The 13,618-nt window shown below is 55.2% G+C and overlaps 1 protein-coding gene across 1 annotated transcript; it reads left to right on the top strand.

Annotated features, from left to right (window-relative positions):
• Window positions 1-330: 330 nt before the first annotated feature.
• On the top strand, window positions 331-12,213 carry ITIH1 (inter-alpha-trypsin inhibitor heavy chain 1; the record flags this gene model as incomplete). The annotated part of the gene is made up of 17 exons (XM_081106614.1): window positions 331-492; window positions 1,035-1,148; window positions 2,468-2,593; window positions 2,678-2,794; window positions 3,685-3,853; window positions 3,939-4,064; window positions 5,017-5,198; window positions 5,482-5,667; window positions 6,669-6,808; window positions 7,361-7,515; window positions 7,599-7,613; window positions 8,452-8,520; window positions 8,626-8,739; window positions 9,772-9,973; window positions 10,809-10,981; window positions 11,813-11,924; window positions 12,084-12,213. Exons 1-17 carry the CDS (start codon window positions 346-348, stop codon window positions 12,211-12,213), a joined length of 2,277 nt encoding a protein of 758 aa, XP_080962740.1. The 5' UTR covers window positions 331-345.
• Between the last annotated feature and the right edge of the window lie 1,405 nt (window positions 12,214-13,618).

The raw sequence follows: 13,618 nt of genomic DNA, 5'->3' as shown, positions 1-13,618 counted from the left end.
ATAGACCTGAGGGCTGCAAGGTGGCCTTGGGTGCAGAGCAGCCCCAGGCTGATGGGACGTGAGCACCCTGCCCAAACCCAAATGCCAGCACAGGTGCACTGGGCAAGGCTGGTGCTGACTTGCCCAGCCCCTAGACCAGCCTGCAGGAGAAGTGGGCCCTGTCCTTGGGCTCTGACTCTGGCCAGCCAGCTAAGACAAGGGCGAGGGCCAAGGATCCCCAGAGCAGCACTAGAATAAGAGAACTTGATTCTGAGGCCCGTGCTTTAGGTGACAAGAACCACATGTCACTTACCATTTGTCTGTGTGGTTGCCTCTGGTGGCATGTCCAGGGCCTCGGGAAGAACGATGGAGCAGTTCACCATCCACCTCACCATCGGTCCCCGCAGCAAGTCCATGTTCCGGTTGACCTACGAGGACGTGCTGAAGCGAAAGCTCATGCAGTACGACATTGACATCAAAGTCAAGCCCAAGCAGCTGGTGCATCATTTTGAGGTAGATTGCAGGTGACCGCAGGCCCAGGGGGATGGTCTCGGGAGCAGGGCTCCTGCCGCTCCCTCACTGTGGCTCTAGCATTGGCTCGGCACTCATCATGCGCCATCCCAGACCTGAGCACACAAGGCAGGGGACTAACTCCTCAGGGTGAGCTCTGATGGGCAGGGAGCTCCCTGAACCTTTCAGCCTCCTCCTCTCTGAGCCTCAGCTTTCTCATCTGTTAAATGGGGATTCCTGTTTGTCCCAGGACTTCCACAAGGATCACAGGAGATAATAAACATCCAGGTAGTTTATAAACAGAAAGTCCTGGGCAGCATGAGGGACTGTGGTTGTCTCTGGCCCCTCAATGGTGGCTGAGTTGAGGGGTGCAGGTAAGCACACCTTCATGTGGCCAATATTTTTGGAGAGCCTACCAGGCCCTTTGCTGGGGGCGAGGTGGGCGCTGCACACAGTAGGTGGCCAGGGCACATGCTGGCTCTTGGCTGAGACTGGATGATGGCCCAAATGGGAGCCCTGGTGCAGGAATTGCTTCAATGATGCAGATCGACGTGGACATCTTTGAGCCCCAGGGGATCCGCAAGCTGGATGTCCAGACCTCCTTCCTCCCCAAGGAACTGGCAGCTCAACTCATCAAGAAGTCCTTCTCAGGCAAAAAGGTATATGGCACGGCTGGGGGTGGTGGCAGGCCCTCTGGGAATTCTCCACCTGGCCCAACCCGTTATGAAGGGTCCAAGCTTGGCCTGGGAACCAGGCAAGGTCTTCAGGCTTTCCTGGGGGTGAGAGAGGCAGGTGTCTTCTGGTTGGTATCCCAGGGGAACTTGGCACTCCTGATTCTCACAGCAACTTAGCAAAAGCCTGCATGCTGAGGCTGGGGAAGGCACCCACAGTGGTTGTATGGTCTGGGGTGAGTTGCTGGCTTTCTTGAGCCTCAGTTTCCTCTTTGCTTGTCTCACACCCGCAGGAAAGCATTCAGGGCACATGAGCAAATGTCAGATGCTGTTGAGGTTAGGATTCCAAGCTCCGGTGTTCTTGGAAACATAATTAAGTTCAGATAGGCCTTTGGCCTACTTAGCCACTTGCCACTTGTCACTCACCACCCACTTGCAGGAATCCCAGAGCCCCCTGCCTGCCCCTCCCCAGTCCTGGAGGAGTATGGCATATGGTGGGTGATACCTAGCTAGTGCCCTCAACTGGAGCCAGGAGCAAACCCTTTAGTCATTATCTAGTGTTAGTAGAAACTCAGACATCATTTAAAATAAATGCTTTTTACAGTTTTTTTTTCGGGGGGGGGGGGGAGGGTCCTTTTAAACAAAATATGACACCCCAGAGTGTTAGCAAACATGCCTGCTTTTAGCAGGGGACCAAAGGGGTGGGTCTTTATCTTACTATCAATTCTTGTTAAGTTTTTTTTTTAATGAGCATATCTTATTTTTATAACAAAGAAAAAAAATTAAAAAGCCTTAAAGAAAATGTGGAAAGTACAGAAATACAGAAGAGAAATGAGTAAAAACCATCCCCCATTTTCCTGAGCACCAAGACCAAGCCAGTCCAGACCTCAGCTCCCACTCTGGGTTCTTCCTTTAAGCTTCTGCTCCTTGCTGTCCAGGTGCTTCTGTTTCCCAGCACAGTGCTGCAGCCTCGCTTTTCTAAAACTCCACAGTTTGAATGGACTGATGTTCTCAGGCTCTCATACTGCTGTCATTTTGTTTTTACTTGTACCCTAAATGCTTATTAAAGAAAATGCCAATGATTCAGAAGCATCTAAGCAAAGGAACAGGCTTTCTTTCTTACTAGCTACAAGTGCTACTCTCAGCAGCTGGGTGAGGGCCCCACCTGACGCATTTCTATGCCCATGCACCCCCGCCCCTCAACACACACACACACACACACACACACACTTTATGTTGTTGTCTTTGCAAACATCCTATTTGCAACTGCACAAACCAGTAATGCCTAACACCCTTGATGGTTCCAGGGTCAAGTGCTTTTCCGCCCCACTGTGGGCCAGCAGCAATCCTGCCCCACATGCTCCACTACCTTGCTGGATGGGGAGTTCAAGGTGACCTACGATGTCAATCGAGACAAGATCTGCGACCTCCTGGTGAGCCCAAAGCTTCTGGCCCACGACTCAGAGGGTGGGCAGAGGTGCTTGTGCAGAGGCCTCACTCATTCCTTTGTGTTTCAGGTCGCCAATAACTACTTTGCCCACTTCTTTGCCCCCCAAAACTTGACGAACCTGAACAAGAACCTGGTTTTTGTGATTGACATCAGCAACTCCATGGAAGGCCAGAAAGTGAAGCAGGTAAATGGTGCCTTTACAACTCACCCAATAGGAGCTTCTTCAGTCTTATCACCACATCACACTCGTTTTGCTGCCAGAGTCTGGGTGTGGGATTTCTGCTCAGAGGCAGGGTGACTTAAAGGGAAACTCCAGTGGTTAGGGGTTCTGGAATCACCTGCTCCCTCCCAGTGCAACTCTGGGCAAGTGCATTCACTTCTCAGTGGCAAAATGGCAATGATAACAGTGTCCACGGGGTCATGGGTTATTGATGAGGGAGTGCTTGGAAGATGAGACCTGGGGATGAATATGGGGGTTCATGGGGAGGCATCTTGCAACAGGTGGCTCACAGTGCTCTTAGGTGCCATGTCCATGGTTCAGCGGAACCACAGCTGGACAAGCAGAGTTGTTTTGTGGGTGGTTGTTTTTTTGTTTTTGTTTTTTTGTATTGATTTTTAGACAGAGAGGGAGGAAGGGAGAGAGAAAGTAAGAGTCAGACAGACAGAGAGAAACATGGATTTGTTGTTCCACTTATTTATGCATTCATTGGCTGCTTCTTCTATGTGCCCTGACCAGAGATTGAACCCGCAACCTTGGCATATTGAGACGATACTCTAACCAGGGCAGGACAAGCAATTTTAGCAACTCAGCCCCCTGGGGTCCTCTTTCTGAATCCCACGCCCCTCGAACTCCAATTATTTCTTCTCCCCACACTGGGTACCTTTGCCTTCTCCCTCCCCCTCACCAGCCCCAGAGCCCTACAGGATGCTCTTCTCCTGGCACCACCTGGCCATCCCCTCCTACTTGTCCACCATGTACCTCTGCCCTGGGGAAACTCTGAAATGCCAAGCTGGGGCTGACAGAAGTCGCTATCCTGGGGCTCTGTCCCTCCACTGACGGTCCTGTCCTTGCAGACGAAGGAAGCACTCCTTAAAATCCTGGAGGACGTACGGCCAGGGGACTACTTCGACCTGGTCCTCTTTGGGTCTCAAGTGCAGTCGTGGAGGGGCTCACTGGTGCCAGCATCCGCTGCCAATCTGCAAGCAGCTCAGGACTTCGTGCGGCGCTTCTCCCTGGCCGGGGGTAAGGGCAGGTGTTTCGGGCCACCTCGGTGTTGTGTCTGTGCCCCAGGAATGAGAGCATATACTGGTCTTTCTCTCCTTTGCAGCCACAAACCTGAATGGAGGTTTGCTCCTGGGAATTGAGATCTTGAACAAAGGTCAGAGAAGCAACCCAGAACTCAGCAACCATGCCCCAATTCTTATCATGTTGACAGATGGCGAGCCCACAGAGGGTAAGCATCTGGAGGGTGGCCTTGGGAGGCACTGCTGTCTTCATTACTGAAGGCATTCAAGCGTCACTTGGAAACCCAAGCACTGGGGATATTGTGGGGTCAGAGAGGCTCAGGGCAAAGGCAAATGCTGATCTAAAAACAGAGTTCAGACCATAAAGTCTGCAGGAGCTCCAAGGCACACTTCTGTCCTCAGCTGGGAGATTGGGGGAGTTCCTGCATGACACAGCATGGCACAGGGCCCAGGAGGAGGGGCAGGATTCCTAGGGTGAATTTAATGAGCTATATATTCAGCACCAACTGTATGCCAAGCACAGGACAAGGGAACAGACATGTCTCTGTCCTTGAGGATCCCAGGGTCTTTGGGGGAGGCAGACCCAGGAACAGAAGCTCTGTCGGGGGTCCTGAAAGAACAGGATGCCAGGTGGCTGTGGGACCACAGACGAGGGGCACTTGGCCCAGAAAAGGTCCCAGAAAGAGTCCTGGAGAGGTGATCGCTGAGCTCAGTCTGGAGGGAGTTAAGGAGAAGCAGGAAGGGATCCCTGGCAGAGGGGGCAGCTTAAGCAAAAAAAGGAAGAAAAAAAAAGTTGTGTGCACTGGCAGGGTCTGCCCAGGAGCTGCAGGCAAATGCAAAATAGGTGAAACAAGGATGGAAAGGTCAGCAGAGCTTCCACAGGCCACAGCAAGGAGCACGGGAGGGTTTAGAGTAGAATCCGATCTGCTTGTGATAGATGATCTGCTTGTGATAGATGCGCACAGATGGGCAAGGAGCTGTTAGCAGTTGTTGCAGTTCCACAGTTAGCCAGCAGAGGCGCTGCCTGAAGATGCTTGTGGGAACTGGAGACCCCTAAGATGGGAGGCTTGGGCCTCAGGGAATGTGCCTCTAAGTCCCCTGGTGCTCCACGTGCCTGTGAGCTGGTGTCCAGTCACTGCCTGCGTGTGTGTGTGGCTGCAGGAGAGACCGACCGTACCCAAATCCTCAAGAATGTCCGCAGCGCCATTGGGGGCAAGTTCCCGCTCTACAACTTGGGCTTTGGCCACGACGTGGACTTCAGCTTCCTGGAGGTCATGTCCATGGAGAACAATGGACGGGCCCAGAGGATCTATGAGGACCATGATGCCACCCAGCAGCTGCAGGTCTCCTCCTTCCCCCACCTGGCCCCAGTCCCCAATGCACCCCCAATGGCAGCCCATGGGGAGCCCCGCCTTGGTAGTCATTTGCCTATCCGCTTAGGGGAGCAGATAAAGCTTTGGCATGGATTCAAATTAGCTGTGTGCCTCAAGCCAGTTACATAACCCTTCTGAACCTATGATTCCTTCTATAAAGTGTGGATCCCAACACCCCACTTGGTGAGTGTGTTTCCCATTGGGTGCCCAGGGTAATCCATCAGTTCTGAAGCTGCACTTCCCATCCCTGCAGGGTTTCTACAACCAGGTAGCCACCCCCTTGCTGGTGGATGTGGAGTTGCAGTACCCCAAGGACACTGTCTCAGAGCTGACCCAGCACAGCCATAAACAGTACTACGAAGGTTCAGAGATCGTGGTGGCTGGGCGCATCGCTGACCGGAAGCTGAGCAGCTTCAAGGCGGATGTGCGGGCCCATGCGGTAAACAGTGGGCCATGGAGGGTGGAGAGGCCTGGCAGTACCCAGAGGCTGCAAACCCACGCTGTTCCCCACTCCTGCATCATGCAACCCTCCCCTCCCCCCAAGGCCTGAACATTCCTCCATGAAGGTGTCCTGGGGACAGGATGGCATGAGGCCAACACGGCCTTGATTAGTTGTAGTCCCTTGGCTCAAAATGGACCCCCTGTTACTCCTCACACCATTCTCCGCAAGGCACGAGAGAGCAAGAGGCCAGCCTCTTCCTTCTCACTTGAACAGCATTTCCTGAACACCTACTGTGCACCCGGCTTCATGCCAAGTTGCAGAGCATGTGTTCTTGTGCACGTTGAGCATCAGGATGTGTGAGACCTCAGTGTGGTTGAGGGTGCAGGACTCAGGCTTTGAGTGAGGAGAGCTGATCTCGTCCCTGACTCCACCCTGAGCAGCTTGGTGACCTTGAGCAAATGGATCCAGCTCTCTGGTCTCCGTTACTTTCTGTACCATGGGGGTAACACTACCTGGAGAGCTGTGTGGAGTAAGTGGAATAATCCGCATAATATGCTTACACAACGCCTGGTGCCTGGGACGCCTTTCGGAAGCGTTGCCCCATTGCTGTAGCTGGGAGAAGGCACATCTATGTATGTGGCAGCTTGAACGGTGCAGCCCACCAGCAGCAAGGCAGGTGTTTGGAGGAGCAGGGCATGGTGGAAACAGCCACATGGTGGAAGCAGCCTTGAAAGACAGTCACTCCATGAGGTCAGGGCCTGGTTCTCCTAGCCCTGGGATGCCCAGGGCCAAGGGCAACTTGGTTCACAGAGAATGCTCAGTAAGCTTTTGTGGGAAGAATGGATGGAGGGGGATGAGGAGAACAGGCTTAAGAAAGGGGGCTGCTGAGAAGAAAGTTGCTGAGATCAGACTAGAGTGGGGCCCCTTGGAGCCTCAAGCACCAGCCAGTGGTTCTGCTCCTCAGAGCTCACAGCCTGTCTCCCCATCACAACCATCAGGATGGCCGAGAATTCAAGACCACCTGCCTGGTGGATGAGGAAGAGATGAAGAAACTGCTCCGAGAGCGGGGCCACATGCTGGAGAACCACGTCGAACGCCTCTGGGCCTACCTCACCATCCAGGAGCTGCTGGCCAAGCGGTATGACCCCTGCAGCTGCCCAGCAGGCACTGTCCACCCCAGAGTACCCCTCACCCTCAGATTTACTGTCCTGCTATGCTCACTGAGTTAATATCAACCAGTCAGTCAATAGTGGGGGCAGGGCCTCCTGGGGCCACAGGACAGCCTACTCTTAGCCCCAGCCGAGCTACTGTGGGGGAGGCTACCCTTTACCATGACCAGGCAAACCCACTTAATCCTCACAAAGTGTAGGAGAATGTCCTCATCATCCCCATTTCACAGATGAGCGAACTGAGGCTCAAAGAGGTGAGACCACTTGCCTAGAATCTCACAGCTATTCAATTCTCGGGGTATTTCTGAGGCACTTCCCCGAACCCTGCCCAATATCCAAGCTTTCTGCGTGGGAGGTCTTTAAGTCATGAGGTCCATGATGATAGCCACTGACCAAGGACACTGTAGGTGCTCAATTCATGTTTGGTGAATGAGTGAGTGAGCAAATGAGTGAAAGGGCTAGGGAGTGCAAGTCCATTGTCGTCCAAGCTGCGAGGTTTGGAGCAGGCGTCTGTCCCGCAGGATGAAGTTGGAGGGGGCGGAGAAGGCCAAACTGATGGCCAAGGCCCTGCAGATGTCGCTAGCCTACCAATTTGTGACCCCGCTGACCTCCATGACCATGAGGGGTTTGGTGGATGAGGACGGCCTGGAGCCCGTCATTGACAAGTCAACAGTGGGTATGAGCTCTGCAGTGGGGGAGGCTGTGGGCCTTGGGAGGCTTCTGAGGGCTTTAATTCTCCTCCCTTTCTCTCCCTCCCAGGTTCTCCTCCCTTGGGTGAGTTTTTAAATCACGTTGGTTTTCTCAAGGGGTTTCCAGTGGCTGGGCAAGTGGCAGGTGCTCCAGGGCTCAGGCAGGCGGCTCCCACCCCCATCGCCCTGCCTCCAGCCCTTCATGGTCTCTTCTTCCCCAAGACGCCCTTGCCCACTTCGCCACACACTAGTTGCTGCCTCCTGGCACAGCCGGAACCCCCGCTGGCCTCCTTTGGGGCCTCGTGTGAGCGCATGTCTGTGGAGGGCTGGGACCCCAGGAGGAGGGCCGGCCCAGGCCTGATTGGCCTTTGGGCCCAGGGTGCACTTGGAGAATAAGGTGCACATGCCTTTGGGGGGTGGGTGGGTGGGAGGGGAGGTAGGCAAGGCTAACACTGTCGTTGTCTTCCACAGAGATGCTGGGAGCGAAAAGGAGTAAGTGGCAGCCATCACGATGACACACATCTCTACCTCTCTCCCCGTTACTGTCCCTCAGCTGTGCCTTCAGTCCTGAGCAAAGCCTAGGTGTTTCCTGGTGAGGAAACCCAGCCCAGGGCTTCCTTCCTCTGCTCCAGCTCCCCTCACTGCCTCTCCCTGCGAATCCTCACACAGTGCCCGGACCAGGACCTGGCCTCCCCCGCCCTTTTGCCACCAGCCCCACCAGGTCCCCATGGAAGGAGACAGAACAGGTTGGCCCACTGCCCTGGGCCAAATTTCTCTTCCTACCTCCAGGGAGGCATTCCGGGCTCTGTGTCCACTCCTGCTCCGGTGGCCTCAGGGGTGGGAGGGGCCTCAGAAAAGGAGCCAGCAGCTCCAGGGAAGCCCAGCGGCCTTCCTTCTAAATGCCCTTTGCTCTTGCTGGTCAGCGTTCGTGCTGCCGGCGCAGCAGCCTTCTCCGACTCGCTCCAGTGTCCCGGTGGGGCCAATCACAACTGGTGAGTCCTTGGGAGGATCCGAGGGACACCCTGCCTGATTGAACCCTGGCCCCGCCAGCACCATCTGTCCATTGACCAATCTAATGGACTCCATGCTGTTCCCAGTGGACAGTGACCCCCACTTCATCATCCACGTGCCCCAGAAAGAGGACGCACTGTGCTTCAACATCAACGAAGAGCCTGGCGTGGTCCTGAATCTGGTGCAGGACCCCAACACAGGTACGGTGACATCACACCCTCTGCCAGGAAGGGCAGGGCAGGGCCTGGGCTCCTCTGCCCTCGACCTTCAGCCACGGACCGGATGAGGGCTGGGGCCTCCACTTCCTACATCCTGTGCATCTGTCTGTCACTTGGCCTCAACTTGCCTTTTTCTAACCCCACCCACCTTCTCGGGCCCTGTACACAGGGCCTGCTTCATGTGTGGGTGACCCCTGCGGGTGCTCAGGACTCCACATGTAGAAGGGCCCCAGGCTCGGTTTAATAGTTCCCTGTTGCTGTCTTGAAATTCTTAACAATTTTTAAACAAGGAGACCCTCCTTTTCATTTTGTACTGAGACTTGCAAATGATGTAGCCATCCTCCCCTGCCTTCCCCCCCCCCCTCCCCCGCCGGCATGCCTGGGAGCCTCAGCACCCATCTCCCCAGCAGTGCTCAGGTGATGGGAATGACTTCCTCTCCATCTCTCACCCACTTCTGTCCTCCCAGTCCAGTCAGTCCAACTGCACATGTTTGTTGAGCACGTGCTAGGGCCCGGAGACGCAGTGGGGACCAAGACTAAGTCCCTGCTCTGGTGGAGTATAGAGGAGACAGACAGGTGAACAAAGTCTTAGATGACAATTGTGGAGCATGAGACCTTCTGTGTTAGGACAGTGATGGCGGGGGAGGGGCCTTTTGGCTGCTCAGGTCAGGGGAGGGCTCTGGGCAGAGGCCCCACAAATGTGTCTACAGAACCTACGGTGGCCTGCCCCTGCGTCAGGGACCGGGTCAGAGAGAAGGAGCAGGCCATATCCTGCAAGATCTCTTTCAGGCCCAGACCCGAGGGCTCCATGCTGGATAGGTAGTGTGGTGGGAGGGAAGAGGAGGGAGGCAGTGCTGTGTGTAGCCTCCCCTTGGGAGGTGAGACCCTCAAAGATGGCTTGGCATGGGTGGGGGTGATGGTCTCCCAGATAGGAGGCAGGAGCAAAGGCAGGCTGGTGTGTGTCTAGTGAGAGCCAGCCCCTCCCTGACCTGGATGGGCCCTTACCCCACTCAGGCTTCTCAGTGAATGGGCAGCTCATAGGCGACAAGGCCAGGAGCCCTGGGCAGCATGAGGGCACGTACTTCGGACGGCTGGGGATCGCAAACCCTGTTACGGACTTCCAACTGGAAGTGACTCCTCAGAACATCACACTGAACCCTGGCTCACATGGACCTGTGTTTTCCTGGAGGGACCAGGCCTCGCTGCGGCAGGATGGGTAACCGGGCTGGGCCTGGGCCTGGGCAGGGAGGCAGGGGCAAGGCAGGGGGGTGGGGGTCGGGGAGTGGAGAAGGCGGGGGCAGGGGAGTAGGCAAGTCAGAAGCCCCAGAGCCAGCTCTGCTGTGAGAGCCTGCTGGGCCCTTGTCCCCTGAGCCATGTCAGTGAATGACCTTCATGTGGCCTCCGTGTGGGCTGTGCAGATGTGTAGGACCCTCCATTTCCCTTAATCTCTGGACCAGCTGCCTGGATGCCTGTGCTCTCTGGCACCCTAGCCCACCCCATCTCCACCAAACAAAGCTGACCGCCTCTTCCCAGGAGCTCTCCTGGTCTCTTCCTCTATTGAACCTTAGAGTTCTCTTTCAGCACCTGCTTAGAATGCCTTACCTCGTGTTTTTCCTTCATTCATTCAATAAACCCCTCTGAGCAAGAGCCCAATGCTGGGCAGCAGAACTATAGGAAGAGGTGATACCTGGGAGTCAAAGAACACAGACTCTGACATTAGACAGGCTGGAGTCCGAGTCCTGGCTCTGTTGCTTATAGCTATGTGACCTTGGGCAAGTTACTTAACCTCGCTGAGCCTCATAGGATCAGAGTGAGAACTGAATGATGCAGTTTGCTTGGAAGGCTGGGCACAGGTCCTAGCACATTGCAAGGCCCTATATTTAATAGCAACATGTGAGAAGACGCCTAGAGCAGGCAGCACCCAATCATCTGGGAGTGAGAGCAGGGGGTGGATGGGGCCATCATAAGAGCTGGATCCCAGAGGACAAGGTGGCTAAATGGAGAAGAGGCAGTGCAGCCACCTATGTCCCCACGGCCACCTGCCCCTGCAGGGTGATGATGACCATCCACAGGAAGAGGAACCTGGTGGTGTCTGTGGAGGACGGAGGCACCTTTGAGGTGGTCTTGCACCGGGTGTGGAAGGGGAGTGCCATCCACCGGGACTTCCTGGGCTTCTACGTGCTAGATAGTCACCGGATGTCGGCGCGGACACACGGGCTGCTGGGTACGACTCACCAGGCGGGCAGAGCTGTGGGGGTGGGGCGTTAAAGCCAGTGGACTGGTCAGGTCTGCAGGTGGGCATCCGGTCAGGGTCACCTCCAATGTGAATCCCAAGGCTCAGAGATCCAAAGAGGGCTTGTCCTGGTGAGGGTCTTGACCCTCAAAAAGGCTGTGATCAAACACACGCACAGTGAAACTGAAGAGTAAGGAGGCCTGGGAGCAAAGGGACAGAGGCCCGATTAGCAAAGAGAAAGGACCAGTGGGCCCAGAGCCCCCTGGCTGGGATGGTCACAGCCACAGTGCTTCTCCTTGTGGCCTTCCTGCAGGAAGTATTCTGTGGGGCACCTACCCACCAAACCTCTCTCCCAGCCAGATTCCTTTGGAATTGGTCCAAAAAGACAGGAGGTGTGACCAGCTGACAATACAGCTGCTTCTCTAAGGCAGGTGAACTAAGGGAGTGGCTTCGATGCCAAAATTTATGAGAAACAGTCAAGCTCTTGAAAAAATTCAAGCAACTCTTGCCCTAACCAGTTTGGCTCAGTGGCTAGAGCGTCAGCCTTCGGACTCAAGGGTCCTAGGTTCGATTCCGGTCAGGGGCATGTACCTTGATTGCGGGCACATTCCTGGTGAGGGGTGTGGAGGGGGCAGCTGATCGATGTTTCTCGCTCATCGATGTTTCTAACTCTCTATCCCTCTCCCTTCCTCTCTGTAAAAAAATCAATAAAATACTTTAAAAAATTCAAGCAACCCTTAAACCTCCAGTGAGCTCCTACTAAGTGCAAGGCATGAACAAACCTCCCTGCCAGTAACTGCTGCCTCCAATGTGCCTTTCCAGGACAATTCTTTCACCCCTTTGATTATAAAGTGTTCGACCTGCACCCAGGCTCCGACCCCACAAAGACAGATGCCACAATGGTGGTGAAGAACCAACGACTTACCGTCACCAGGTGGGTGGGCTGCTCTCCTAGCATCTCTGCCCTTGGCGTTGCCCATCAATGGTCCAAGCCTTCCTTCTGGTGTCACATGGTGGTGATGGGGTGGGCTTCCTGGGAGGTGTAGCCCTGCTGAATCCTAAAGGTGACCCCAGCCGCCTTGTCTCTCCCCAGGGGCTTGCAAAAAGACTACAGCAAGGACCCCCGGCACGGGGCCCAGGTGACCTGCTGGTTCGTCCACAACAATGGGGCCGGCCTGATCGATGGTGTTCACACTGACTACATCGTCCCTGCTATCTTCTGAGCCCCCAGCCAGCACACCTGCCCTGCCCTGGAGGAGGAGAGCATCCTGACCTGTTTCCCAGGCCACCCCCCCTCTTCAAGGGGGTCCCCTTTGTCAAAGCATCCATGACTTCCATTAAAGGTAGACTATGCCTCTTCCAGGCTGGCTGCTCTTTGGCAGGGAGAATGGAGGCTGGGAGGTCACCCCCATCAATTTGCCAGCACTGCATTCTGTTCTCCCCTGCCCCCGGCTCTCTGCCCTTTGCCCTCTGAATGCCCTGAGAGGACCCCACCGCTCCTCCCACAGGTTCAGGAACCAAATGACACTCTGGCAGCATATACAGGAATGACCAGCCACAGCCACTCATGACTCAGTGCTTCCTGTAGCCAGGCACTGTTCTAAGTGCCTTCGTTGAATGAACTCAATGCACGCTCCCAGCAGCACCAGGGGGGACTTTTATCAGGCTCCTTGATAGCTAAGGAAACTGAGGTTAGGTAATTTGTCCAAATCACTCGTCTTCTAAGTGGCAGAGCTGGGATTTGAACCTGGGCTGTCTGGCGTCAGCATCTGAGTGCTTGACTACTCCCATATCAATACTCCAGTCCCTGTGGGCAACTGGTAGCCAAAGCCTTGTGGGATTTGATTCCAGAAGTTCCAAAGCATCACTTAAAATGAATGTAGGAAAGAAGAATGAAAGAAGTGCTACCAGTAGTGGGAGGCTGACCCCTGGACTCAGGGTTTCAGGAGACAGTTCCCGCCCCCACCATCGCTCCTTCCCCAGTGGGGGCATTGCAACCTCTGACAGCGAGATAATCTTTCTCAAAGGCAGGGGCGGCCACTGCTCAGAAGCTGTTATTTCAGGAGCCTGGAACAGCAGCTCCCTGGCCTCTTACACTGATTCCTGGACTATCCCACCAGGGTCCCTTCCTTTCCATGGCTTTGCCTTGGGCCCAGTGAAAGCCCAATGTCAAAGGGTGAAGGTTCAGGTGCAGGTGCAGGGAATGAGGTGAACCTGTACTTCAGGATGCTGCCGGCCCTTCGGGTGGAAGTGCACAGGCCCCCACTCTCTCCTTTCCAAAGGCTTTCTGCCTTTTCTCCGTTCAGTCCCCACTCCCAATGAGGCTCACGAGGGCCCACATCAACAACACAAACGCCGAGTTCCATGGCTGCTCCCGGCCCAGGGAACACAGGGCCCTCCACGGCAGGCTGCGGGGCGGCCAATGGAGTTTCAGACACCAATCTGTCCGTGGGCTGCCAGCTGGGGGTCACTCTGAGCAAGGCTCTGCCCATTGGGGGCTCATTTCCCCTCCTGCAGCAGGAAATGGTGAGCCTGAGGGTCTCTTAGGTTCTGTCTAAGCCTACATTCTGCACGATGACCTCACGCCCCTCCACGTCCCCAGCTGCCCCTCGGGAGCCTCCTGGGCAA

Source organism: Myotis nattereri (assembly GCF_964212035.1).
Source record: "Myotis nattereri genome assembly, chromosome: 14".
In the NCBI taxonomy this organism is placed as follows: domain Eukaryota; kingdom Metazoa; phylum Chordata; class Mammalia; order Chiroptera; family Vespertilionidae; genus Myotis; species Myotis nattereri.
Note: the sequence above shows the minus strand (reverse complement) of the source record. Positions and strands in the feature narration are given on the sequence as shown.